This window comes from Podarcis liolepis (genome assembly GCF_965112155.1).
Source record: "Podarcis liolepis genome assembly, chromosome: 12".
Classification (NCBI taxonomy): domain Eukaryota; kingdom Metazoa; phylum Chordata; class Lepidosauria; order Squamata; family Lacertidae; genus Podarcis; species Podarcis liolepis.
This window is the reverse complement of record NC_139563.1, coordinates 14492487-14520257: the sequence shown is the minus strand read 5'-3', so window position 1 is coordinate 14520257 and position 27771 is coordinate 14492487. Positions and strand designations below refer to the sequence as shown.

At 45.3% G+C, this 27771-nt stretch overlaps 1 protein-coding gene and 1 long non-coding RNA gene across 2 annotated transcripts in view; both read left to right on the top strand.

Annotated features, from left to right (window-relative positions):
* VIPR2 (vasoactive intestinal peptide receptor 2) overlaps positions 1-23990 on the top strand; it is a 51662-nt gene extending 27672 nt beyond the window's left edge. The window contains exons 5-13 of the mRNA XM_083467104.1: positions 8468-8562; positions 8974-9115; positions 12361-12508; positions 15268-15328; positions 16827-16896; positions 21283-21374; positions 21488-21617; positions 21729-21770; positions 22712-23990. Of these exons, the coding sequence (XP_083323230.1) occupies positions 8468-8562; positions 8974-9115; positions 12361-12508; positions 15268-15328; positions 16827-16896; positions 21283-21374; positions 21488-21617; positions 21729-21770; positions 22712-22885 (954 nt within the window). The 3' untranslated portion in view covers positions 22886-23990. The remainder of the gene's footprint in view (positions 1-8467; positions 8563-8973; positions 9116-12360; positions 12509-15267; positions 15329-16826; positions 16897-21282; positions 21375-21487; positions 21618-21728; positions 21771-22711) is intronic.
* Positions 23991-24006: 16 nt separating this feature from the next.
* LOC310689611 lies at positions 24007-26138 on the top strand. The gene is made up of 2 exons (XR_014517556.1): positions 24007-24764; positions 25134-26138. It is a non-coding gene; the product is annotated as an uncharacterized lncRNA (long non-coding RNA).
* The last annotated feature ends 1633 nt before the right edge of the window (positions 26139-27771 follow it).

Sequence of the window (27771 nt, the reverse complement as noted above, 5' to 3'; positions counted from 1 at the left end):
CGAGAAATCAAGTGGTGGCACAGGGATCGATAGACGGTGAAACATCCGGGGACCCTGTGTGACCGCCACACCTTGAGGGCCTGTGTCCCTGTGGAAGGGATTTACTTGAAGACAAGGCCTGTGGTGTAAAGGTTACACAGAAGTCACCTTTACGGTGGGATGACTGGGAAACATTTCTGTGATGCTGGTCCTGCTCTAGCATTTTTGGCCATGCTGGCGATCTCTACCACCACCATCCCCAAAAAATTATTGCAATGGAAATTACAAGTCGTTCATGTTGACATATTTTCACAATGCTGTAGTTATTTTCTAAAGGAATGTGGGTGAAAACCTTCAGGCCTATTTCTGAGGAAACATACTGATCACTGAGGTGGTGGTGGTGGTGGTGGTGGTGGTGGTGGTGGTGGTTGTTAGGATTGATTCCCGTGAGGCACCCCAAAGCAATTTATAGTTGTTCTCCTTGGCCTTGGGATGTAGGTGGTTTTGGTCACGGGATAAACCAGTTCAGCTGGTTAGGTGGAAGCGGGCTCTTCAGAACCACAAACCCCTCTCACCATCCCTCACATAGCTGAAGCCGTGTGCCTAACGCAGCATCCTCCATGGTCTTGCTGTTTCCCTCTACAGTGAAATTGCACATGCTCTGGCCTCTGAAAACTGTGCTATGATGGGTGGATTCCAGCTCCAGGCAATAGATTAGAAATAGGGATTCAGAAGTGGCCCGTGCCTTTTAATGTCTAGATTTGCACTGCAGATTAGACAGAAGGATACTGTAGGATTTGAAACTGTGCCACATCAAACTGCAGGCAGAATATTGAATTATTTTTTTAATGCCCACCCCACAGAAAACTGACTTGCATGGAGAACGCTTGCTCACCAGGGGGAAACATTTAGCCTAACTCTCCCACTGAAATTCTAGTTTCCCTGCCCCCGCCCCCCATGCATAACTTTAAAGGGGAGGGCATTTCTGTCCCTGCCACTTCAGAATCTGATCTTATTTTGTGAGGGGTGTAGAATGGTTGCAAGAAAGCTTTCAAAGCCCCATCTAGAAAGTTATGATAGATGAAGATGTCATATTATGTGTGTGCCCCTATTACTCTTTGCTTAATATATCTCTGCAAAGGCATGTTTCCTCCTGTGGGTTTTGACAACTATTATTAGCTTACTTCTGGTCTTTCTCATTTTGTTCTGTCAGAGCCATGCATGTAGACACAGGGAACATTTGAACACAGTGTATATGTGGATAGCAGCTGCCTATAGACCTACTGAAGCTTTCCCCCACTTTTGTTCCTTTTTAATTACAAACAGGAAAAGCCTTCTTAAATATATCTGCACCTATATGTATATACATATTGCAATAATTAGGGGATCTGAGGAGGATAAGCAATTTAATTTTTCCAAGGAAGCAGAATGCAAACATTCAGAGTTTTCCAGTAAGGGGGAGGGGGATGTGATATATATTCCCTTGAGTGACGCATGTCACACTGTATTGCATGTGTTAATAAAAGCTGTGGCCTTACCAAGCAACCACCATCCCAGAGACCATAGGAAACATGGAATTTCCCCCTCCAAGGGCAGAAAGATTGCTTCTATCTCAGAGAGGGAGCTCCAGTGCCAGATTTTCCCTCCCAGCTACTGCAGTAACTTTCACAGTCCTTCTCTCTCTGATGTTCAGCATAACCTTTGACTCCTCTGTCTCCTGTGCCTCCCATATTCTGTTCACCACCCAGCCATATTCGATAGCATTGCAACAAAATTGCCTCTTTTCTCTATCCACATGGCCACTTGCCTAGACTACTGCCATCGTCTCCTCCCTGGTTTGCCATTCTCTCACCGGGGTCCCTTCATATCAATCCCACACACTGCTGCCAAAACTATTCACGCTTTGATCACATGACACCTTACTTAAACCCTTGCTCTGGCTTCCTGTTTTCTTCTGGGTTCAGCATAAGCTCCTCATCCTGACTTTCAAAGCCTTCCATGGACTTTTGCCCTCTTCTTATCCTACCCCCATTCATATCAGTAACCATCCCAGTCCGTGACTTTCACTCCTCCAGCTCCACCACCCTCTGCTTTCTGAAGGTCTCCTGCTCTCTTAGATCCAATCCAAATTCCACCCCCAAGCTCCTACAAAGGGGGGTGATTTGCAGGCTTAAGAGCTTTGTGTTCTCTCTTCTGCAACTAAGAGAAGCTCCGAAGAAGGGACTTACTGTAAGCTGGAAAATCAGTGCAGCAACAAATGGTTTTTAAAAAATTCCTTCTTACCCCCTTGTTGTTGTCGTCATTTAGTCGTGTCCGACTCTTCATGACCCCATGGACCAGAGCATGCCAGGCACTCCTGTCTTCCACTGCCTCCCGCAGTTTGGTCAAACTCATGCTGGTAGCTTCGAGAACACTGTCCAGCCATCTTGTCCTCTGTCGTCCCCTTCTCCTTGTGCCCTCCATCTTTCCCAACATCAGGGTGTTTTCCAGGGAGTCTTCTCTTCTCATGAGGTGGCCAAAGTATTGGAGCCTCAGCTTCAGGATCTGTCCTTCCAGTGAGCACTCAGGGCTGATTTCCTTCAGAATGGATAGGTTTGATCTTCTTGCAAGTCCATGGGACTCTCAAGAGCCTCCTCCAGCACCATAATTCAAAAGCATCAATTCTACGGCAATCGGCCTTCTTTACCTGGATTCAATTCAAATAACACTCCCCCACCATGAAGCTATTTGTGTGTGGTGTTTATTTTTGGAGGGGTGGCCTGCCCCATCATGGCTCAAAACTGCTGACAGCAGCAGAGACACTTGCTCATAAGGCAGGTTCATGACAGGAAAGGCAGGTGCAAAGAACAGGACCTTGGACAGAGCACCATGGAAGGGGCCAGCTGGTGCTAGAAAAGCCGGTGCCTCAGGTGAGTGAAGAGGCCTTCTAAAGGCTGGCTGGGCTTGCCCTGATATTGGCCTTCCCTTCCCTGAGAAGCTGGCTTGGCTCCTCAAGTGCCATTGTCCAATCTGCAGCCATTGGCTCCTTTCACAGAGATGGGAAACCCGTGACCCTCCAAATGTTCATGGAGGAGAGGGTTATTGAAGGCTACTAGCCATTATGGCTAAGCCAAGCCACCACAGTTGAAGGCAACAATGCCCCTGAATATCAGTCGCTGGAAAACATAGGAGGGCAGAGTGCTCTTGCACTCAGGTCCTGCTTGCGAGCTTCCCACAGGTTGGCCATTGTGAGAATTTGATGTCAGAAGGGTCTGGAAACTAAGCCTTGTGAGGAACACTTGAAGGAGTTGGGTATGTTTAGCCTGAGAAAGAGGAGACTGAGAGGAGATATGACAGCCACTTTCAAATATCTCAAGGGCTGTCTTGTGGAAGGTGGGGCAAACTTGTTTTCTCTTGCTCTGGAGGGTAGGACTCGAAACAATGTCTTCAAGTTACAAGAACCAGAGATTCTGACTAAACATCAGGAAGAACTTGCTGATGGTAAGAGTTGTTGGACAATGGAACAGACTCCCTCGGGGGCTCGTGGAACTCTCCTTCCTTGGAGGTTTTTAAGCAGAGGTTGGATGGCCATCTGCCATGGAAGCTTTAGTTGAGATTCCTGCATTGCAGGGGGTTAGACTAGATGACTCTCAGGGCTCTTCCAACTCTACAATTCTGATTCTGTGTCTCAGAGGGCCATTGGCCTGATCCAGCTACAGAGCTCTTCCTAGGTTCTTATGTTGTCCTTATGATGTTGGGCTCCAAAACCCAGCCTGCATAGGCCATGATCAGGAATGTTGGGAGTTGTTGTCCAACAATATCTGGAGGGTCCCACCCCAGTGTGATGTACTCATCAGAGTGCTGAGCTCAGACTTGGGAGACCAGGATTCAAATCCCTATTGAGCCGTGAAGTTTACTGGGTGACCTTGGACCAGTCACCATCTCTCAGCCTCACCAACCCCACAAGGTTGTTGGGGTACAAGTGTAAAAACAACAGCAGTAGACCCAAAGAACCAAATATTAGATGTATACAGCATCCAAAGACTAGCTCATTATAGTGCAGGGCTGCCACCATTCTGCATGCTCATGAACTAGGCTGAGTACAAAGTTGGCAGCTGCTCCACTGCCAGGAGACCCAAATTGTGGTAGGTCCTGGAGGTGGGTCAACACAGAAAGGCCCCACTGAGGACAGCCTACCAAAGCCCCACCAAATATCTGGAACGGTCCTGAGGTCCACAGTGGTACCTTGGTTCCTGAACAGCTTGGCTCCTGAACAAATCGGCTTCCAGACGCTGCAAACCCGGAAGTGAGTGTTCCAGTTTGCGAATGTTTTTCGGAAGCTGAATGTCTGACTAAGCTTCCGCGGCTTCCGATTGAGTGCTGGAAGCTCCTGCAGCCAATCGGAAACCGCGCCTTGGTTTTCAAACCATTTCGGGAGTCGAACAGACTCCCAGAATGGATTAAGTTTGAGAACCAAGGCTACATATGTCCTGATTAAATTGCTATGGCCGACTCAGACAACATTTCTGTGAAATTATGTATTTCTTGCCTGATGCTATACTTTATTATACTTGATATTCTGATTTACTAGGAGGGGGGCAAAGCAGAATATTTGATCACACGCTTTTGCCTTCAAAATTGAAGTGCAGGAAAATGAAAATGCTAATGAAGCATATATGCTTGGAACGAATCTTTGCAAGCTTCTTATCTCTAAAACAAAGTAATAAGACCATTTTTATTAGGGGGGGTGCACTTCGCATTGCATAATGCAATCAAATCTTCTAAAGCTGTGCAGTGCAGAACGGACTGAAGCTATGACATTTTATTATGGTGCTTTCTTACGTCTGTAGCAGCAAGAACAGTCTGATTTGGAGAAAAGCTGTTTCCTGGTGTGACAGTATATTTTAAGTAATTAAAATAAAGCTTCTATGTTTTCCACGTTATTTGCAACTGGTAGGCTGTGCATGTGACTGCTGTGATTTGCAAAATAATGTCAATTTTAAAAACCAGCCGCCATGATGGGAGCTGGCTGCAGGCAGTGGAAATGTTGGGCATTTGCTGGGGCTGCAAGACTAGCAGGTGGGGGCCCCTGAACCAAGAGTACCCACCTTTTCAATATGCACAGAAGGCACAAGAAGGTCAGAAACTGTGTGTCAGGGGATGTACTGAGGAGGAGTGGTGGGGGCCGCCCCCGCTTCTCCTGAACCTTCCCGAGGACAGTGTAGATTTAGAACAGTGGTTTGCAGAAGGACATAGTTCAGAGACTGCAGAGCGGAAAAGCTGGGAAATACTGGGAGAGGAACAGCAGGAAGAAGGAACACTGGGGAATTGACAGTTGACAGACTCAGTGTCTTTAGAGAGCATTCCTGAGCCCCCCTCTTCCAGGACTAGACGGGCATTGAAGGTAGTGGAACAGAAAGCTCAGAGGCAGAAAGCCCAAGTCAGGGATGATGTTAGATAAGAGAGACAGAGGGGGTTAGGCTTTACTCGGAGTAATGCCATTATTTAATAGGGACTACATTCCTTTGTCTCTCTCTGTGACTACTGAATAAATTACGTGGTAAGGACTCTTCTTGTTTACCTCCTTTTTTGGCTGCCACCGGGGGAGGGATAGGATTCCCTGAACCTTGACACTGTGAGAAAAAATTCTGTTTGCACCTTCCCATCTTCTTCCAGGTCAAAGGGACCCATGGAGAGCTCTTTGACATGATTCTCATATTCCACCTCCACTGTTGGGGGCAGTATAACTAGGAACACCCGTTCCTGAGGAACACAAGTAGTCATGTTGCCTTCAGGTGCTGCTTGTGAGCTTCCCATAGCCAACTGGCTGGCCACTATGAGAACAGGATGCTGGACCAAATGGGCATCTGGCCTGATCCAGAACAGCTTTTCCTATGTTGTTATTGCCCTTGAGTCCTGCTTGTGGGCTTCCTGGAGGAGGTGTTTAGTTGGTAAGCAGGAGATGGGGCTAGATGAACCTCAGTTAAATTTTTTGAAGCAGAACAGTTAGGACTAGAGGTGGCAGCTTGTGAGGGTGATGGGTGTGTTGCATGTGTGAGCTTTGTGCCTCCCTAAGTCGGGCAGAAACTTCCCAGGCTTTGGGAAAGGTGCTGGAGCCCTGGTGCCTCCTTTTCAAAGCCGAAAGGGCTTTGGGAAGGTGGCAGGAGGGCTCTTGGACCTTGTTGCAAGCAAAAATCCACATCTCTCTGCAAGGAGAACAGTTGGCTACTCTAAATCCTCCTCCTTCCAGCAACATCCTGGGCGCATTCTTTGTTCTCTAATATGGACAGACCTCCTAGTTCTTGGGGAGGGAGCATCCCCCACACTCTCTAATGACGTCTCTGCTGGCTGTTCCCTCCCTTCTGTTTCTTTTTCCATTATCTCGTAACTCGGTAACTCTTGCCTAAGCTGTTCAGTGTCTGTGTCTCTCTCTGCTCCTGAAACCGCTGGAAACATGGAGGGCAAATTTTTCCCCTCCTCTTTCTCCTCTTCAAAGAGGAGCTGATCTGCCTGAGAATGCATTCCCCAATCATCTGATTCATACGGTTTCCTGGCAGGATGCTAGATCCCTGGTGCAACCTTCCCAAAGCTGAAAGGGCTTTGGGAAGGTGGTGGAAAGGCTCTTGGGCCCTGTTGGAGCATCATGCCACCCTCACTAAGCCAGGCAGAAGGCTCCCAGGCTTTGTGAAAGAGGCGCCAGATTTTAATACTCTATTGTTTACCAGGAACCTTTAGGGGGAAAGCCTAGACCCACCAGTCCTCTGATGGCACACCACTGACAGACCTTTCTTCTGACCTAACATGCCTCTTCCTGCATTCTTAAGCTGTGGTTTCATGTCAAGCAGTGTCAAATGTGAAACTGCAGCACGACTCATTCCGGAGAGATGACTGTCGAATTCTGGTAGATTCTGGAAGTCTCTGTAGACCCCGCAGCAACAAAGTTGACCTTTTGGCTAACAACTTTTTTCGCCTTGCTAAGCAAAAGTGCGAAATATGCTCTGAAGTGGAAAGAACGGCCTGTCAAGCCATGCTCAAGCAAGCTAACTTTAGTATATTATAGCCAGCAAGCATATTAATAGAAAGCTGCATAGATTTTTTTTCTGCATGGCTAGATAGATTAGATATCTTTTTACAGTTCTTTGGTTGAAAGAAATGTACTTTGGGAATGCCATGTATGCAATGAACTCTCACATAATTGGGAATGGCTTTCAGATCAATAGGCACCAATTCTATTGAAGCATCCGTAGATTTATATTCACTATACTCACTTGGTTATTAAAAAATTTTTTCATTAAACAGAATTTAAAAATAGCCCCCCAATACAGGATTTTCAATAACATTACATCCAGGAAATTAAAATGTAGTAATTTTCATTTGGTGCAAGAGATACAAATTAAATGCATTATCTCTATCACCGCACCCTTTCTGTATTTCTGAGGCAGCTAGCAACATGTGTCCTTGCATGTCATCACTATATGCAAATAAAATTAAGGGTTTTTGTGCCTTGCAGGGGTCTAAAACAATCTGTGATCCCCCTCCCAAGTGTGCAATAGTCCAAACATTTTTATGCCAAGCTCTCGTTCTTCCAAGGAATTTCATCTCTGAATTACTGGTTGTCATGCAGCCACCAACAAACAAGATCAATATAATAGTAATATATAATAGTAATATATAATAATAATAATAATAATAATAATAATAATAATAATAATAATAATTATTATTATTATTATTATTATTATTTATAATTCACCTTACTTTTCCATCTATAAGACGCCCCCATGTATAAGACACACCCTATTTTGGGGGACTCAGATTTAAGAAAATGGGGGGAGATGGCACAGAGTTGTGAGCTATTTAGGGGGGGTTGCCGAAAATTGCTCACCCGCAAGCATTCAAAAATCCACCTCTCGTCCGTCCCCAGAAGCTGCCAATCACCCGCCCAACTGCCACAGCGTCAGCCAATCAACACCAGCCATTGATGCTGCAACCAATAACACGCCCAATAGTTGCTGACATCCGCAGCAGCAACAAATCAAATGTCCACCCTATGCACTATCCATGTATAAGACGACCCCTCACTTTTTAGCATAATTTTAAAAGTAAAAAACCTAGTCTTATACATGGAAAAGTACAGTATACCCCACCTATCTGGGCGGCTTCCAACAAAATATTAAAAATACAGTTCTTTACATTCAATATTATGGTTTGATCTCTCAAATATTGATAAGGAAAACAATTCCAGAGTTAAGGCATGGATAGTGCCGAATGCACTGCAATGGCCACTTCCTGGCCACTTCTTTTAATGAGAGGGTTGCCTATGAGTACTATGAAGGTCAAATGCCTAAGGTCCTGGAGAGGAGAGGTATTGCTGGGTCTACATATGGAAGATGCAAATGTTATTCTGTGCATGATTCCTTGGCACTACTATAAATCATCCAGTTTTGGTGAATGTTCTATTTATGCTCTTCTTACAGTGACCGATGCATGCAAATTGTTTCTTTTGTAGATTTTCTATGTTTTGGTGAAAGCGATTTACACCCTTGGACACAGTGCGTCTCTCATTGCTCTGACTACAGGAAGTATAATTCTTTGCCTTTTTAGGTAAGTATACCTAAAAATCGGGATGGGGTAGTAAGCTGTTTATTAAGCTACAATCCCCTCTCCACTTACCTAGAGTAAGCCCCGCTGAATATAATGAGACATGGTTACGGTTACAGGCCGAGTCCCACTGAAATCTATGCGACGAAATTGTGACTAACATAGTCTGAATCCAACCCATAGCGATGCTTGAATAGCTGTCAAAACAAAGCGGCCAATTGTAGATGCTAATGAAATACAGAACCAGCATAAACAACTGCCATTAAAAACATTTTAGTTAATATATTCTGTCATTGGTTTGTTAAGAAATGACATTTGCAGGTTTTTCTTTAAGGCTGGGTATTCGTTCTGCTAAGAGTAAGAAAAATGATATTCACTTGCTCTTCCGTTTTTGTATCCTTTCCCCATGTGTAGGAAACTTCACTGCACTAGGAACTATATACATTTGAATTTGTTCCTGTCCTTCATTCTAAAAGCAATCTCTGTCTTGGTCAAAGATGAGATCCTCTATTCTGGTAGTAACACAGTTCACTGCTCAGAGGATCAACCATCCTGGGTAAGAAAACAAATTGCTATAACTTGAAGTGTTTTTATCTTTCCTGTGCTGTGTTTTTGGGCGTGTAAGAGAGCATTAGGGATGCGGGTGGCGCTGTGGGTTAAACGACAGAGCCTAGGACTTGCCGATCAGAAGGTTGGTGCTTCGAATCCCCGCAACAGGGTGAGCTCCCATTGCTCGGTCCCTGCTCCTGCCAACCTAGCAGTTTGAAAGCACGCAAGTACAAGTAGATAAATAGGTACCGCTCTGGTGGGAAGGTAAACAGCGTTTCCATGCGCTGCTCTGGTTCACCAGAAGCGGCTTAGTCATGCTGGCCACATGACCCGGAAGCTGTACACCGGCTCCCTCGGCCAATAAAGCAAGATGGGCACCGCAACCCCAGAGTCGGTCACGACTGGACCTAATGGTCAGGGGTCCCTTTACCTTTTTAAGAGAGCATTATATTAGTAGCAGACAGGTTGCATAAAGACTCGTGTGCAGTGGCACCAATCTATGGGGCCAAGATGCCTTCGGCCCCCGCAATATTTGTTGGGAGGGAGCTGGGCCCCCTTCATGTAGAGGGGGCAGAAGAAGCTGAATGTGGAGCCAAGCACAGCATGGCTTCAGTAGTCAACTCAGAGAGAGAGAGAGAGAGAGAGAGAGAGAGAGAGAGAGAGAGAGGAGGAACCGCCACACTCAGCCTCCTCCTGACAATACAACGTTGCACATGACGTCATGGGCACATGACGTCACACATATGCAACACGTGCAAGATGTCACGTGTGTGTGGCACACGATGGGCCCACTCAGTCTTGAGTGCAAGTCAACACCTCCGCTGATGGGGCTTCAGGCTAGTTAGGATCTTTGTCAGGGTGGGGAAAGTGTGGCCTTCCAGATGTTGTTGGATTTCAACTCCCATCGGCCTCAGCCAGCATGGCCAATAGTCAGGAGGGTTGGAAGTTGTTGTCCAACAACATCTGCAAAGCCAGAAGTTCCCTATCTTCGTCCTAAGTGAAGAAATGAACGGGCAACAGTAGATGAGTTGGTGAAGAGAACCAATCAGAATTCAAAACACAAATATCTGGGTCATATATCCACACCATACATGCAGTGAGGCTGACCAGTGAAGGAACAGGGCAGGATTCCAGCAAGCCTGTCAGAGGTAATATAATGTGAGACCCAAAGGAAAGAGGCATTGATTGCTTTAAAAAGCAGCATGATTTGGATCTAGGGCAGGGGGCCGGTCCACTGTCCCTCAGACCTTGTGGGGGGCCGGACTAAATTTTTTTTGGGGGGGGGAAATGAATTCCAATGCCCCAGAAATAACACAGAGATGCATTTTAAATAAAAGCACACATTCTACTCATGTAAAAACACTAGGCAGGCCCCACAAAGAACCCAGAGATGCATTTTAAATAAAAGGGCACATTCTACTCATGTAAAAACATGCTGATTCCCAGACAGTCTACGGGTCGGATTGAGAAGGCAATTGGGCCAGATCCAGCCCCTGGGCCTTAGTTTGCCTACCCATGATCTAGGGGCACTTCCAAACTGTCATTCTTTTTGGATAGGGTTCAGTCACAAACAAGCAAATTCAAGTTTGCGTAATTAAAGTTGACCTGGTGTTCTTGTGCAACTAAACCATTTCCATCCCCTAAAACACCATACTCAGGCTGTTGCCTTGGGGAAATCATTGCCTGAGCTCTCCATCTGAAAAAAACCAACTGATATAATAATGACCTATCTCACAGGGTTTGGAAGGTCAAATAATTGCAAAACACTTTCTGAATTCAACATTTTTAATAAATACACAGTGACAAATGGTGAATTGGAAAGGGTATTCAGTGGATGGAAGATGAACTGTGACATTTGCTTCCGTGCTATTCATAAAAAAGTTATTAATAGGATTCCATGTTGATGTAACATAATTAAGAGCTAAATCCTAAATACACTTACCTGGGTGTAAATACAGAGGGACTTCTATCCATGCATAGAATTAGTCTACAGATAAAGATAAGGGGCCACAAATCAGTGAAAAGGGCACATATTATGTACACTGAGAGCATCAAGTCAGTTTGCAGCCCCGTCCTGCAAAAAAGGCCCCATGTAACATTACAGGAAAAGGTTGGTGGACAACTGCTGCCAATCAGTATAGAAAATTGTGAGTTAAATGGACTAAAAATCTGACATCTACTGTGCAAAACCGCAATCAAAGATCTCCTTGCTTGGGGGATTTCCCCTTTCCTTATGTTAATATTTCCACTCTGTTCAACGTAGCCATGAAAACCAGGAAATTTGTAATGGTGGGAAACATGCACGAACCTTTGCATGTCCCTCGAATGAACCTCCCTGAACCATTTTCTTTTGCCTTAATTAAATGCGATTGGCTGATAAACCTTCCACAGAGCTCCCCATATCGCTGACCAAGATGTCAACATTACTTGTCACTTCAGAGGTTCAGGATCATGAATTTAGCAGGGAGATACAGGTTAGGTTTTCATTTCATTTCTCCCCCCCACCCCCCATTTTTTCTGGCTAATTTAAGAAGGAATTTCAAGACGGCAAGTTTTGTCGCTGTAGTTAAATTGGTATAAATCAATATGCTGCAGTGTTGTCCAGGTGATGTAATATCTGCAGCAAAGAGTTGCTTCTGCTGACCCCAGTTTAGTTACATAAGAGCTAGGAAGAGCTTTCAGTCGCTCGTTATGCATTCCACAGGGCTATTTTTGCTTCTGGCACAGCTTCTATAGAATAAACTAGCTTTAAAAAGTGACAGGAGCCTCTTCCCTAAACCAAATTACTTCTGGTTAACTGGTGGTCCTGATTATTACCTCCCTGCCCCAGATTAACCTCGACGGTGGTGGCATTTTTATTCCTGGAATATTTTGCCCTGAAATGAAAAAAGATACAAAAAGGAGATATTTAGGAGGAAGGAATAACACAAGGTATAAAGAGAGGGAGAGGGAGTGAGAGGCACGATGGTTTTTAGGAGACAAGACAAATCCCAAATTTTTCACTAGGGAAGCAAGCCTTGAGAAACACTTGGCATTTGTTTCCATTCACTTCTAAAAGTTATAATTTGACCGGAATCCAGACAATAGAAAGAGGCCCTTTCAGGCGACCAACAGGCAAGTTCATGGAAGGGGAAAGTCCCTCATGTCAGAGCTTGTATCTATCAAAGAAAGATTTTTAACAAAGGAAGCCATTTACTGTGTTCAAGCAATTTATTTACCCAAACGTTTCATCCTTGGTTTGTAACTTTCCAGGTCGGCTGCAAGGGTAGCTTGGTAATTTTCCAGTACTGTGTAATGGCCAACTTTTATTGGCTCTTAGTTGAAGGACTTTATCTCCACATCCTCATGGTCATATTCTCTCCTAACAGACACTTCGCCTTATATCTCCTTATTGGATGGGGTAAGAAGATTGACACAACCTTCTTTTCTTCTCTCTTTGCCCCTACTGTGTAAAACGGGGCCTTTGTATCTTAGCTCCTAGGTCTGGCCTCCAGAACTTGAGATCCAGCAACATGGACATATACGGCATATGTTGTGGCTGGTCAGCTGCTTGACTCTCTCACCCCCATCTCTCTTTCTGAGCTTCCAAACAGGCAGCAAAAATGGAGATGCACCCAGCTCCTGCTGCTGGTTGATGGGATGTGTCTGGCTGGGTGGTGGGAGTCACATGTTGTGCAGGCCTGACCTAGATACCGTACTTTTCCATGTATAAGACGCCCCCAGGTATAAGACACCCCCTATTTGGGGGGACTCGAATTGAAGAAAATGGGGGGAGATGACACAGAGTTGTTGAGGTGTTTGTGTGTGTGAAGGATTTCCCAGAGTTGCTGAGCTTTTTGGGGAAGGGGGGATTACCCAGGGTTGCTGAGCCTTTGGGGGGGGGATTGCCGAAAATCGCTCACCCGCAGGCCTTTGTTCCATTGCCAGCAGAAGCTGCCAATTGCCTGCCCAACTGCTGCAGCGTCAGCAAATCAACACCACCCATTGACACAGCAACCAACAACACACACACAATAGCTGCTGACAGCCATGGCAGCAGCCAATCAAACGTCCACCCTATGCACTATCCATGTATAAGGCACCCACCACTTTTAAGCATAATTTTTAAAGAAAAAAACATAAGTCTTATACACAGAAAAGTACGGTATTCAGATTGTTTGGTTGGTGGACCCAGAACTCTTGAAGATGATGTATGTGTGTATTTGTAAAGCCTAAAACCCCTGGAGGAGAGTTCCAGCATTCCTGGGAAGGAGGGAATCCTGAGACAAGCTTATCCATTCATTCACTGAATTTGTATAGCCACCCCATAACATGAATTCAATCAATACAACAACTGAAATGCAATATATAACAGGGCTTATCCACACTTACTCTCGTCCCGCTGCTTTGCCCCCCAGGGAAATTGTTCTTTAGTTCACAGTCAGGGCAAATGGCAATTCAGGTTTTCTCCGGGTTGACCTTTGCTCTGATTTAGCATGGATTTAGGGTTCTCCCTGGGAAAGGAACAGGGCAAGGAAGGAACTGCTTGGACTCGTGCCTAGACAGCACGGGTCAAGTGGGAAACTGCTCAGACCGATGCGTTCTAGAAATGGGAAAAGCAGAAGGGTGGACGAGCCCACAGTAAAGTGTATAAACTAAAATCACAGTTACCGTATTTTCACTCTATAGGACGCACCTGACCATAGGACGCACCTTGTTTTAGAGGGGGAGAACAAGAAAAAAAATCTCCCCCTCTCTGCTCAGCGCCCCTTCAGCGAAGCAGCAGGAGAAATGGAGCCCCTTCCATTTCGCCTCCTGCTTAGCTGAAGGGGCGCTGCACATTAGCTGAAGGAGAACCTACCCTTCAGGCTATCTTTGAAGCCTGGAGAGCGAGAGGGGTCGGTGCGCACCGACCCCTCTCACTCTCCAGGCTTCAGCAGAAGCAACCCGAAGCCTCCGGAGCGCAGTGGGAGCCAAGGATCCGAGAGCCAGTGTGGTGTAGTGGTTAAGAGCGGTAGATTCGTAATCTGGGGAACTGGGTTCGCGTCTCCGCTCCTCCACATGCAGCTGCTGGGTGACCTTGGGCTAGTCACACTTATCTGAAGTCTCTCAGCCCCACTCACCTCACAGAGTGTTTGTTGTGGGGGAGGAAGGGAAAGGAGAATGTTAGCCACTTTGAGACTCCTTTGGGTAGTGATAAAGCAGGATATCAAATCCAAACTCTTCTTCTCTTCTTCTGTATTCACTCCATAAGATGCACACACATTTCCCCTTAATTTTTGGAGGGGAAAATGTGCGTCTTATAGAGCGAAAAATACGGTAGACAGGTTGCATCACTATGCACAGTGAATCGCTATTCTGGAGCCAGATAGTATGAGGGAGCTGTAGCTTCATGTTGGGCTTCCTGCAGACAAAACATTTATTCCAAACTCGGTCTCTGGCATCTCCAGTTAAATGGGGTTTAGGTAGTGTAATGGGTATGGGGTTGCTTGTGCGTAAGTTGCCGCCTCTCCTGGTTATGTTGCCTTGTTAAACCTTTCTGTCTGGACAGCCCTTCAATTCGTGGCTGCCTCAGTCGCTAGCAGAATCCGTCAGTGGGCGTTTCTTAAATCTTTTCCAACATAAAAGTTGTTTGACACCCAGTCTCCTCCTACTCTCTCTGCGCGGAAGTCTTCTGCGCAGGGTGGGCGTGGGTAGCGGAGGACCCGTGCTCTCCCCGCTGGTGTCCGGTGAAGAGTCCTGGAGCCCTCTCGCCGATTCCCCCATCAGCCCCTCTATATCCCTGGTGTTGCGCTGATTTGCTTCCCCATCTGCAGAGCTGCCTCTCTCCCTGCTGGGCCCTTCTCCAGCATCATTTGAGAGCCTTCCCTCCGCCTCTAGCTCCGATGTCAGTTCCCTGACATCCAGCAAGGCTGACAAGGGCCTCAGCCTAAGACCTTACTTTTGATTGTTTCAACACCACAAATGTGGCAGCAGCAGCAGTCTCTCCCTCTCCTCTGCCACATGTTTAGCTACTTAAAACATTTAACTAAATTTAAGAAAGGATTTCTAACACTACCTAGCAATTAGTTCTTGCACCATGGGATATGTTTTGCATGTGATGCATTCTAATGTTGATGCATTGCGGAAGTGATCTATTTAATAATTCTCCTTTCCCTCCACATCGTATTCCACTCCCAGGAATCCCCACAGTGTTCATCATTGCATGGATTGTGTCTAGAGTCTATTTGGAGGACACTGGGTAAGTTTAAAAAGGAAAGCAAACTTGATGCTTCCACGTTTTATCGCCACGGGTCCTTTGGCAATTGTGCTATGTCCAATATTACCAATTCTTGGGATGTCAGACTTCCCTGAAGTGTCTATGAAACATTTCATGAGGCTCATTCCCACTCCAGGGATGAGGGGGAGTGACAGGTGATGAATGCATAATTTTAAAAATATTTTATATTGGCTGCTCTCTGCTACTGTATAGAGCAGACTTCCTCAACCATCCTGGGTGTGGTCTGCTGGGTACGCTAGTTCAACAACATCTAGAGGAGACCAGATTAGACAGGGTGTTAAGTGCTTGTCATACGTAGTTCTACACTCAACAACAGAACGTGGGATTTGCACGCAGGGTCAATCCTGTGTGGTTCAGTCAAATGCCTCATCACATATTTAATTTGGCTTAGAAGGCTTTAAAGGGGGATTCAACAACTTCAGGGGAGGCCAGGCCTTTCAGTGGCCAAAAGTAACAGTGGCTGTGGGGAATTTCTACTCTGTTCTTGAGGAGCAACATCAAGAGAGGGGCTGTCGGTTTGTTGGCTTCTCAGAAGCACACAGCTAGCCACTGTGTGAACTAACTCAAAGCCACTTGCGCACCCGGAGTGGCACACATGCCGTGCACGTGAGGGGGAGTCGCCCAGGGGTGGGACGAGCTGCCCAGGGGGGCAATTGGCATGGTGATTGGCGCCCATTGGGAGCGATCAGTGCAGTGATCAGCACAGCTATCCGCGCCCATTGGGGGCGATCAGCACCCGGGGGGTTGTGTGACAATTGGCGCCCAGGGTGTGGTGTGGCGATCCGCCTGGGGGGATTTTGTCAACCCCCCCCTCCGGGATGACACCCAGAATGGACCGCCCCCACCGCCTCCTCTTCCTAAGCCCCTGACTCAAAGCACATGGTAAATTCATCTTTTAATAAAAGTTGCTTGTTTTGCTAATACAGTGGATCACAGGCACCGGTTTGCTCCAAAAAGTGAAGGGGCCTGGTGTGCACATGTGACATCACACATGAGCCATGTGATGTCACACGTGAGCCATGTGATGTCACATGTGTCTCCCAACGCTGCACAAGCCAGTGCATCCTTCCATTAGGTCGTGCTAGATGCTGCGCAGGCAGGTGCGACCTCACTACTCTTGCAGGGGCTAAAGAGGGCACCCCCTTGGGACCCCCAAACCGCCAGCAAAGAAACCCCACCCCACCCCCAAGCCCTGTAAAAGGGGTGGACTTATCTGGCTTTCTCTAGCTTCTCCTGTTATTGAGAGTTCTACTACTGTGGCTGCCTCACTTCTGCCCATATCTCCATGATTCCAGCACTTACTTTGCAAGAGAAAATAGTGCCTGGTTTTGTTTTTTTAGGAGGTTTTGCCCTTTTCCAATTTGCTTGGCATTTTCAGTGCAGCTTCTCAATTTATTTACCGTATAAATGGGATTATATATCCAGGTGGATAATTTTTTCCCTCCCTTCTTCCCAATAGTTGCTGGGATACGAACGATCACAGCGTTCCTTGGTGGGTTATAAGATTACCCATCCTAATTTCAATTTTAGTAAGTAAATTCAAATGGCATGTTAACGCTTCGGTTTCACACTGTGATTTTCAGCTCTGTAATTCTGTACGCGTGTGTCAATCTGAGCAAAGTGCGCTATCATATTTTAACGTATTTATTTTATTTATAACCTACTTTTCAGCTCAAGGTTGATATGATCCATTAAAGCAGCTAGTATAAAATGTCCGTCAGAAAGAACTCCTGCTAGCACATTGAAATATGTTTTTTTTAATTCCCACAAAGTCCTAAAAACAACAGTGGAAAATGCAACGGGCCCCCCCCCCCCACACACACACCAGACACAGTCCTCAAATACTTAGTGGACCAAAACAGCCCCTGCCTGCTTTATAAAAGTTAAAATAGATGTAGCTAAATCAGCCTCCATTTGCAAGCTCACTTTTCATAGGGCTAACTATCCAGAACCAAAGCATTTTCTATGCCAGCTGGTGATGCTTCAAATACTTATCCCATTACATCCTGCCAGAGCCGTACCTTGTCAAACCTCCATCAAGGAATTTCATGTTTCAAAGGATTTTATTTTTTATTTGTAGGCATCTTCATACGTAGGTGTGTGTGTGTGTATGTGTGTGTGTGTTTGCATGAGTGTGCATGCACAATGCATTGCATTTTAATATAGATGTGTATAAATGCCCTCTAATAGTATGCTAAGAAATTTACAAAAAATTGTAAATACCCCCCCAAATATATATATATATATATATGTGTGTGTGTGTGTGTGTGTGTGTGTGTGTACACACACACACACACACACACACACACACATATATATATATATATATATATATATATATATATATATATGCAGGTTTTGGTGTCTTCGGGTGTCTTCCCGTGTAAGAGTTGGGGTGTCTAGGCGACGTTTCGACGAGGTCTCACTCGTCATCTTCAGGCTGGTGCTTTCGGCTTCTTGTTACTGGAACAGAGCAGGATCTCAGTGTTTGAGTTCCTATAAATACTGTTGAGGGGGTGTGGTGTATAGCCTCCAACGTTCTGGGCAGAGAGGAAGTTCCCAGGTTAGTGTGCCTTTTCTTCTTTTGTTCTTTAATTACTGAGGGATATCTTGAGTGATTTCTTGAGTGATATTCTGAGTACCACTTAGGTGGGTCATTAAGTGTGGATTAGTTGCTAAAGCTTTCGTGTCTTGACCTCTTGAGCTTGTGAAGAGTTTTTCTGAGAAGATGGCTGTACTGCACTTAGTTGTGCTCTGGCTTGGCTTCGTGTATAGGGGCGAGCTGTGGTTTTGTGCCCTGTGCCAGCCAGATCTGTGTAGGGATTGCAGGGGGGTGCAGCATCCGGAGGTGCCACTATGGTTTGGCTACTGGATGGAGTCTGTAATTTATCTGTGGAGAGGGTCTGGGTTTGGGTCTGGTGTGGTTGATTGGTGATGGCGTTCTGTGTGCCTCTGGTTCTGTTGTCGGTTTTTGTGGGGAGGGCTAATTTCCAGATGTCTGGCAGGCGGGACGTGTCGTCACGCTTGTTCATGTTGTGAGGGTGTTTCTCTATTTCGATGGCTTCCATGATTATTCTCTTGTGGTGATGTTCCATGTTAAAGAGCAATTTGGAATCTGCAAAATTAATTTCGTGTCCTGTTTCTTTCATGTGTTGGAAAAGAGAGGAAGTTTTTTCTTCTTTTTTGACGGCATTCTTGTGTTCTGTGATACGTGCATTTATTCGTCTGTTTGTTTGTCCAATGTATGTGGCTGGGCAGACTTTGCAGGGTATTTCATAGACCCCTTGGTTTTCCAACTGGATTTTATCTTTGGGGTTTCTGAGGATATTGGCTATTTTTTGGTTGGTGCAGAAGGCTGTTTTGATATTGTGTTTATGGAGGATTTTGCTAATTTTATCTGTAGTGCCCTTGATATAAGGAGATGAAGATGACGAGTGAGACCTCGTCGAAACGTCGCCTAGACACCCCAACTCTTACACGGGAAGACACCCGAAGACACCAAAACCTGCATTCCTGTACCCGTGAAAATCTACGAAAGCATATATATATATATATATATATATATATATATATATATATATATAGAAGCACTGTAGCTCTAGGCTGTCCAGAAACCATCTGTGCTGACCCTGTAAACCCTGATGGGTTTTTCTTTGTTTGTTTATTTGCTAATTAGGTCTTGGTGAACCCCAAGCTCTAATTAGCCTTGTTTATAAGTGACAGGCAAAAGGCACATTAATCGTGAATTAATTATGGATTCATTATACTCGATATCAATTGTGGCAGTTCTCTTCTTGTCCCCAAAAGTATAATGAGAAGATAGGTAGGTATTATTATTATTATTTATTGAATGTATATACCGCCCTATACCAGGAGGTCTCAGGGATGGTTCACAGAGTAGCAAGGTAGAGTAAAATTGTAGTAGGCAGGACAGGAGCGAACAGACGTCAGGCTTGTCAGGTGTAGTTTGTTATTTACTGGAACTCCCAAGATCTTTCAGCCCTTGAAATTACCCACCTGCACTCCCAAAACGTACGCAAACGTGGGAGGACAGTTGTAGCCCCTCTCTCTCTCTCTCTCTCTCTCTCTCTCTCACACACACACACACACACACACACACCCCTCTGCTTTCAGCTGAGGTTACGCCTCCATTCATTTATGAGACAAAAATATCTCACTTCTGGCTTAAAGTCCATAGGACACAAGTAAATTATAATTCAGTCTCCCTGTTACTTTTCACTGGGTGGTAACCAACTTTGCCAGAAGTCAAATGGCTGTACCTTGCCCTTTGGTAACACTGTCAAACTGAGCTGTTCGTTTCTGGTGCCGCTAATGGCTCTCGCCATTGATTCAGCGTGTTGGAAACATCTCCCAATAACATTTTGGCCATGGAAGAATCCTTCTTGGCAAGCTTTGGGCATTCCGTGCCGTGTTCCTCTTCTTGGTCTTTTAAATTTGAGATGTCCTGTACCAGCCACACTGTTCAGTACTTGGCACAGTGAGATTCTAACAAGCCAAAGAATTTGAGGCAAAGACTCAAACAGGTGAGAGACACATGATTAGGATTCAATAAATATGATTCCTGCATTGCAGGGGTTGGAGTACATGAACCTCGGTGTACCTTCCAGCTCTGCAATTCTATGATTCTCTGATTCTCTGTCCTTATGATACTCTTCCCCCACCCTGGTGCTCTCCAGAGGTTTTTGACTACAGCTCCCATCAGCCCCTGCTTGCATAGCCAATAGTCAGGTACGATGGAAGCTAAACATCTGGCGGGCACCAGATTGCAGAAGGCTGCCTTATACTCTCCTTCGGTGAAGGTGTTGTTTTAGACTAGCAAAAATCTGAACTGAGAACTATATAGGACTTTTTGCAGGCCTGCAGTTACAAATGACCTGCCTATCAAAGTCCTAGAATCCTAGATTTGTATAGTTGAAAGGGACCCTGACGGTCATTTAGTCCAAAGCCCTGCAATGCTGGGATATACAGGTGGCCCGTATGGGGATGGAACTCACAACCTTGACATTATCAGCACTATTCTCTAACCAACTAAGCTGTGTCCTATCCTGCCTTTCAGCTACAGCCCCCTAATGTGGCTTATGCTAAGCTTAGTGTTGTGTAGGGCTTAGAGCAGGGGTCGGCAAACTTTTTTAGCAGGGGCCCGGTCCACTGTCCCTCAGACCTTGTGGGGGGCCAGATTATATTTTGAATAAAAAAAAATTCCTATGCCCCAGAAATAACCCAGAGATGCATTTTAAATAAAAGCACACATTCTACTCATGTAAAAACACGATGATTCCCGGACCGCCTGTGGGCCGGATTTGAAGGCGATTGGGCCGGATCCGACCCCCGGGCCTTAGTTTGCCTATCCATGGCTTAGAGCAGCCTTAACCTGTGGGTCCCCAGATGTTGTTGGACTACAACTCCCATCACCCCTAGCTAGCAAGGCCAGAGCTAAGGGATGATGGTAGTTGTAGTCCAACAACATCTGGGGGCCCACAGGTTGAGAACCACTGGCTTAGAGCAGTGTTCCCCATCCTTGGGTCTGCAGCTGTTTTTGGACTACAACTCCCATCATCCCTTGCTAGCAAGACCAGTGGTCAAGGATGATGGGAATTGTAGTCCGAAAACAGCTGGAGACCCAAGGTTGGGGAACACTGGCTTAGAGTATCGGACTGGGGAGGTCCATATTCAAATTGTTGCTCAGCTACAAAGTTTACTAACTGACCATGGGCCAGAATTTTTAATCAGGTCCAGCCCTGCTATTAGAGTGAAGCAGCTTCCTCGTGTATCTTTTCATGTAGGGTATCATGAAAGGACTATAAATTGTTAGTTATTCAGTTTACTCTTATTGAACTTTTATTGCCAGGGAGAGGTGTGTGGATTTACTGGTGTGAATGCATGCTGTCTTCTAGGTGAATTTTGTACTTTTCATCAGCATTATAAGAATTCTACTGCAAAAGCTGAGATCGCCAGATGTTGGAGGCAATGACCAGTCCCAGTATAAGTAAGTGAAACTCCCCAGAAGTCTTTGTTGGGAAAACAGAAATTTAGGGGATCTCTGTTAAGCTCTGATTCATCCTTACTTTTTCGTGTGTTGGTTGTTTTTTTTTTTTTTAGGAGACTTGCAAAATCGACATTGCTGCTTATACCACTGTTCGGAGTTCACTACATGTTGTTTGCGGTCTTTCCGATTCGCATTTCTAATAACTATCAGATCATTTTTGAGTTATGTCTGGGATCCTTTCAGGTAAGATATATCCCAGTGTTGCTGTTGTTGGTGTTTAAACTGACATAGTTCATTATTTTTACTGAAATAGTTTATCGTTATGTTTAACTTATTAATATTTCCCATTTACAGGGCCTGGTTGTTGCAGTCCTATACTGCTTTCTTAACAGCGAAGTAAGTTTTTATATAGTCTCTTGTGGTAATAACTAAGGAAGGGCTATAGCTTACAGGTGCAACCCACAGCATTCTAGTTCCTTGAGCTTTCAAGGCTTTGTGAGGGACCCCACTTCTCTGCTAATAAAGGTCCTCTACCCTCCTGACCAGATCAGGCAGCTGAACCCCCACGGTAGTGTTTCCTGCGATAGGGGAGGTGCCATTTTGTGCCACGTTCACACCACAAATAGAAAACACTACAATACCACTTTAAACAGCCATGCCTTTCCCAAAGAATCCTGCAAAGTGTAGTTTGTTAAGTTGCAGTTTGTTAAGTGAGCCGAGAGTTGTTAGGCTACAGTTACCAGCCCATCTTTGTAGGACACTCTGGGAATTGTGAGGGGAATAGGGGTCTCCTAACAGCTCTCACCACCCTTAACAAACGGAAGCTCCCGTAATTCTTGGGTGTTTGTGGAGGGGAGCCGTGATTATTTAAAATGGTATCATAGTGCTTTTAAAAGATGGTGTGGCCTTCATTTCCCACAGTGCCCTGGAGCAATGCTGCACCAGGGGCATTTGGGGTAATTAATATGGCAACTCCACTGCTACCCACCATGACTAACGGGTAAGCTTGCCAGGTGTTGCCCAGATAGAGGAGGGACCCTGGAGAACATTTGGATGGGTATGGGTGGGTGCAAATTTGGATTCAGTTCTGACCAAGGATTCTTGGCAGCTCTGCTGTCTCTGGTTCAGAGGTATCCACTCTCAGCATTGTATATCTGAAATATCTTCCTGAAAAGGAATTATTATACAACCTTGCTGCATGTTAAAGCATTGTGTGTGGAGGGGGGAAGCATTGTTGACCTTTCCGAGCCCCCACCCTGACCCCCAAATTGATGTACACTTCTTATGAATGTGCACACCTAATACTCTGCGTGCTGGTGCACTCTGTTTACATTTAGGTACAAGGAGAACTGAAAAGAAAATGGCGGAGTTGGTGTTTGAACCAAAGAATGGGCCGAGATTACAGACTTCACAGCTCTTCTATTTCTCGGAATGGCTCAGAAAGCATCTCCCAGTTGCATCGTAATTCAGCGACTCAGTTTTCTCTCCAAACGGAAACCACAGTGATATAAGCCACGTGGGTGCCTGCAAAAGACTCAAGATTATAGGGCATATCGCTGCATTGTACAGCTCAGTCAGCGTGATAACATTTTATAACGTCTGTAGAGTTTTTACCCTGTTTTTGTCTACATGTCAAAATGTGGGAATGGCCTCGTGCAGGTCGTGGTATGCTTTGAGTTTAGCCTTAGAACTTGTTTTCAGCTGTAGGATTTGTGTGTCCTTGGACCATAGGAAGTGGTGTGTTTTGATGCATTTTTATTAGTTATCATTCTAATCCCTGCCAATTCCATGCTGAAAATAATTGGGATTTACTGGATTAAGAAAAAGAAAAGTTGTGCTGCCTCAGACCAATGTCCCTCTAGTTCAGCATCCATTTTTTCCAACAGCGTTCAGCCAGATATCTCTAAAAAGATCACAGCAAGACATGAAGGCAAGAGTCCTCTACTGTGGTTGCCCTCTAAAACTTGATAATTTTGGATTTGCACTTCCCCTGAACCGGGATGGTATATATAGGCATCATGAATGGCAGCCATTGGTACCCTAATATTTCACAAATGTATCTAATCCTCTTTAAGGTCATCTAAGATGCTGGCCATTGCCACACCTTGTGATAATGAGTTCCATAGATAAATTAGGTGAGGTCTGAAGAACTTCCTTTTGTCTGTGCTGAAGTTCCTGCCAGTCACTTTCAATTCATCACCCTCACATCTGAATCATTCTCCCAGATGCCCACTAAACATATTGCTTGCTTGTCCACGTTCCTTCAGCAAACACTTCCCCATTTGCATGAGGCCAAACATCGCCAGACTTAGGACCAGCTCTGTTACATAGATGCAGGTCGTGATCTCAACCCACATTGGAATGTAGGCCTCAGCCTGGTCCATAGTTTCAGAAGAAAGTGTTACTAGGCTTTGGTTCAAGGATGGAGAACCTTTGGCTCATGGACCTAATGAGGCCCCCCCAGACCAACTCATTTGGCTCACTAGTCCCTTTTGGCCAAGCCATATCGGGTAAAGGCGTGGGGGCTTGCAGACACCACCCTAGAACTGATGAGCAGCAGCTGCAAAATATAGCCCATGCTTGGTCCCTGCTCCTGCCAACCTAGCAGTTTGAAAGCATGTCAAAGTGCAAGTAGATAAATAGGTACCACTCCAGTGGGAAGGTAAACGGCATTTCCATGTGCTGCTTCTGGTGATCTTCAAAGTCTAATGACACTTTTAAATTTGGTGAACTCTAAGAAGCCTAAGGGGGTTGAGGCTTGGGTAAGATGTCATATACAGACCTTTGCCATGACTAGCAGAGGAAAAGAATTAAGGTTTTTGTAGGACACACAAACACACACACACACACTGCAGAATTCAGCTTGCGCAAACTTTGATTAATAGAACATCCTCGCTCTTATCACACACTGGCATATTTTTCCTCTGTTCCTACGGTTTGGCTGTGTCCTGAGTATTGATTGTTATGTTGCACTTTTAATTTGCAAATGGTTTCGCCATCATTATTGCATATGCTCTCTCAACAAGCCAGTGATGTCGGTCACTATTATTACCATTTTACAAATGGGAACTGCGGTTGGGAGCCAATGATTTGGCCTCAGGGTTGTGCAGTGAGTCTTGAGACAGAGATTGGAACTTGACAAAGGAGGAATGGTGAACCACACGGAGACAGAAAAAAGACTGTATAGACTGAGGTATGCGATACCTTAGAAACCATGGGCAAGGAACCTTATTAGCTGAAGGGACACATTCCCTTCCAGGCAACCTAGAGCTAGAAGTGGGTAGAGCCTGTTTCTTCACACATAACCTCTGTCCTCAATGTGGCTTTTTTTTTTTAGCTGAGCTATAAAAATCTTTGCCATCTTGGGAATTAGCTACTATATTGACTAAGGTAAAGGTAAAGGGACCCCTGACCATTAGGTCCAGTCGTGTCCGACTCTGGGGTTGCAGCGCTCATCTCGCTTTATTGGCCGAGGGAGCCGGCGTACAGCTTCCGGGTCATGTGGCCAGCATGACTAAGCCGCTTCTGGCGAACCAGAGCAGCACATGGAAACACCATTTACCTTCCCGCTGGAGCGGTACCTATTTATCTACTTGCACTTTGACGTGCTTTCAAACTGCTAAGTTGGCAGGAGCTGGGACCGAGCAACGGGAGCTCACCCTGTCGCGGGGATTCAAATCACCAACCTTCTAATCAGCAAGTCCTAGGCTCTGTGGTTTAACCCACAGCGCCACCCGCGTCCCTGCTATATTGACTAAGAAGGCTTAAAAGGATGCTGCAGTTTACAAAGAGGTTTATCCAATTCACTTTCAAAGCAGCCTTTGCCAACCTGGAACCCTCCAGATGTTTTTGGAGTACAACTCCCATCGGCGCAAGCTGGCTGGGGCAAGTTGGCTGGGGTTGTAGTCCAAAAACATCTGGAGGGTTCCAGGCTGGCAAAGAGTGATGTATTCAGACCTTCAGTTCTCCCATACCGGGTCCTTAATCATGGGAGGAGCCTCTCCTCTTGTTGGTAAAGTTATTGGACTTGTTTCTTCATCCTTCTTGGAATGAATGAGTGAATGAATGGATTTGCATTTGGAATAGTTGTAGGTGGGGTGAATGGCTGTCTTTTGAACACAGGGATGGGGAACCTGTGGCCCTCCAGATGTTGCAGCACAGCTGACCACTGCCTTTGCTCTTAGGAGCTGGAGTCCAGCTGGAGCGCCATGGCTTCCCCATTCCTGTGACGTTTCTCATTAAATTCTCCAAATACTCGTTTTGTGACTTGCGTGTTTTCACATACGCCATTTCCAATACTAATTTATTGTATGCATTTTTATGTTATGTCATCGTATATGTATTATGTTTTGCCTGTTGTTAAGGCTTCCCTTTTTGTCAGCTTGCTATTCAAATCTTTAATTTCAGCAGACAGAAAATGATGGTTTTATGTAGTGCTCTAGAGTGTTCACAGCACTTCACCTGAATTATTTCATTAATCTTTGCGACAACCCTGGGCTTTGGGTCCGTATTGGTATTCCCATACTGCAGATGGGAGACTGAGGCTAAGAGATGCCACCAAGGATGTCCATTGAGTCACAGCTCAGTTTCTTAATAGTGCAATCCTGAGCATGTTTACTTGGATGTAAGCCCCACTGACCCTTCATAAAGAGCAGCCATAGGCACTACACCAGCTCTGTATGTGCAGAGCGACTTCATTTTAATGCTTGCTATGTCCCGAACTCCCAAACATCTTGGAATAAAAAACATGGTTTCCAGATCAAATAGTGTGGGTAGCACAAGTCTTTTCGTGTAGTCAAAACCTGTCACGCTTTTGTGACTTCTTTAATGCAACAACTCTTCTAGCATACTTTGAATATCATTCTATATATATATAATTTTCTTTTCCAGTGTTTATGATATCTGCCAAGCGGGTTTCCATTCATGCTGATGTGCATTTGTAAAAAGTAAAAGAAGAGGTGGGGGGAGTGGGAGGGAACAAAACTTTTAACTATTGCTTAGGACACCTAGGACATAATGATGCAGACTGAAAAATAAAGCTTGAAGCAGAAGGCATCAGGCAAGTTACTTGTCCAGAGTCAGAGAACGGCACCATTTGGAGCAGGGGAAAGAGAAACGGATCAGGTTTGAATTATTCCTAGCATTAGAACACCTGATTGCTTAAGGCTCACCACAAAAAATAGCAATAACAATATATATATATATATATATATATATATATATATATATATATATATATATATATAAAAAATACCAGTTAACCAAAATTAATGTTCTTGACCAGCCACCAGTCTATATATGTTACAGGATCATGCACTAAAACCTTTCCTGGGCTGTAGGGTGTAGCATTGATGTTCTGCTTATTATCCTCGCTTACTTTTCACCCTTCTCTTCCCAGGCACGCTCAATGTCTGAGTTTTGTTTCCCTCCGCTTTTTCATTGCCCCAAGCTGTCCTCACGAAAACCTGCTCTTTAAAGCTGAATAGGAGCACAGGTCAAATTGGGGTTTCCACAGATGGATGTTTGCTCCGATTGAACTTTGTAGAATGAGTTTTCACAAGGAAAGCTCTGGAGCCAAAAAAATAAAATAAAAAATGGCGCTGGAACACACAACATTAAATTGTGGACCGTGCCTGGAAAGGGCAGTGGAAAGGTACGTGTGGCTACACCCACAGTAAAGTACAAGCATAATTGGATTCTGAAGGCCACATGGCTTAGTTCAGTTTCCATGTTCCTTCCATCGATGCTTCTGTGACTCAGAGCTAAGAAGAAGAGTTTGGACTTGATATCCCGCCTTTTACTTCCCTTAAGGAGTCTCAAAGCGGCTAACATTCTCCTTTCCCTTCCTCCCCCACAACAAACACTCTGTGAGGTGAGTGAGGCTGAGAGACTTCAGAAAAGTGTGACTAACCCAAGGTCACCCAGCAGCTGCATGTGGAGGAGCAGGGAAGCGAACCCAGTTCACCAGATTACGAGTCCACCGCTCTTAACCACTACACCACGCTGGCTCTTTCTTTCTGCCGTCCTTTCTTGGCCGACTCTTCTATGTCCTGGGTGGCTGTTGCAGATGTTCTTCTGAGTCACAGGCGCATATCTGCAGCCTTTTAAATCATAATCATAATCTTTTTATTTATACCCTGCCCATCTGGCTGGGGTTTCCCCAGCCACCCTGTGCGGCTCACAGCATATATCAGAACATACTAAAACATCGAATGTTAAAAACCTCCCGATACAGGGCTGCCTTCAGATGTGTTCTAAAAGTCAAATAGTTGTTTATTTGCTTGACATCTGAAGGGCGGATGTTCCACAGGGAGGGTGCCACTACCAAGTCGCCTGACTCCTAGTATGCCTGAGGTTTACTGGGTGGAAGGAGGGGAAATAGGTCACAGCAGCACAA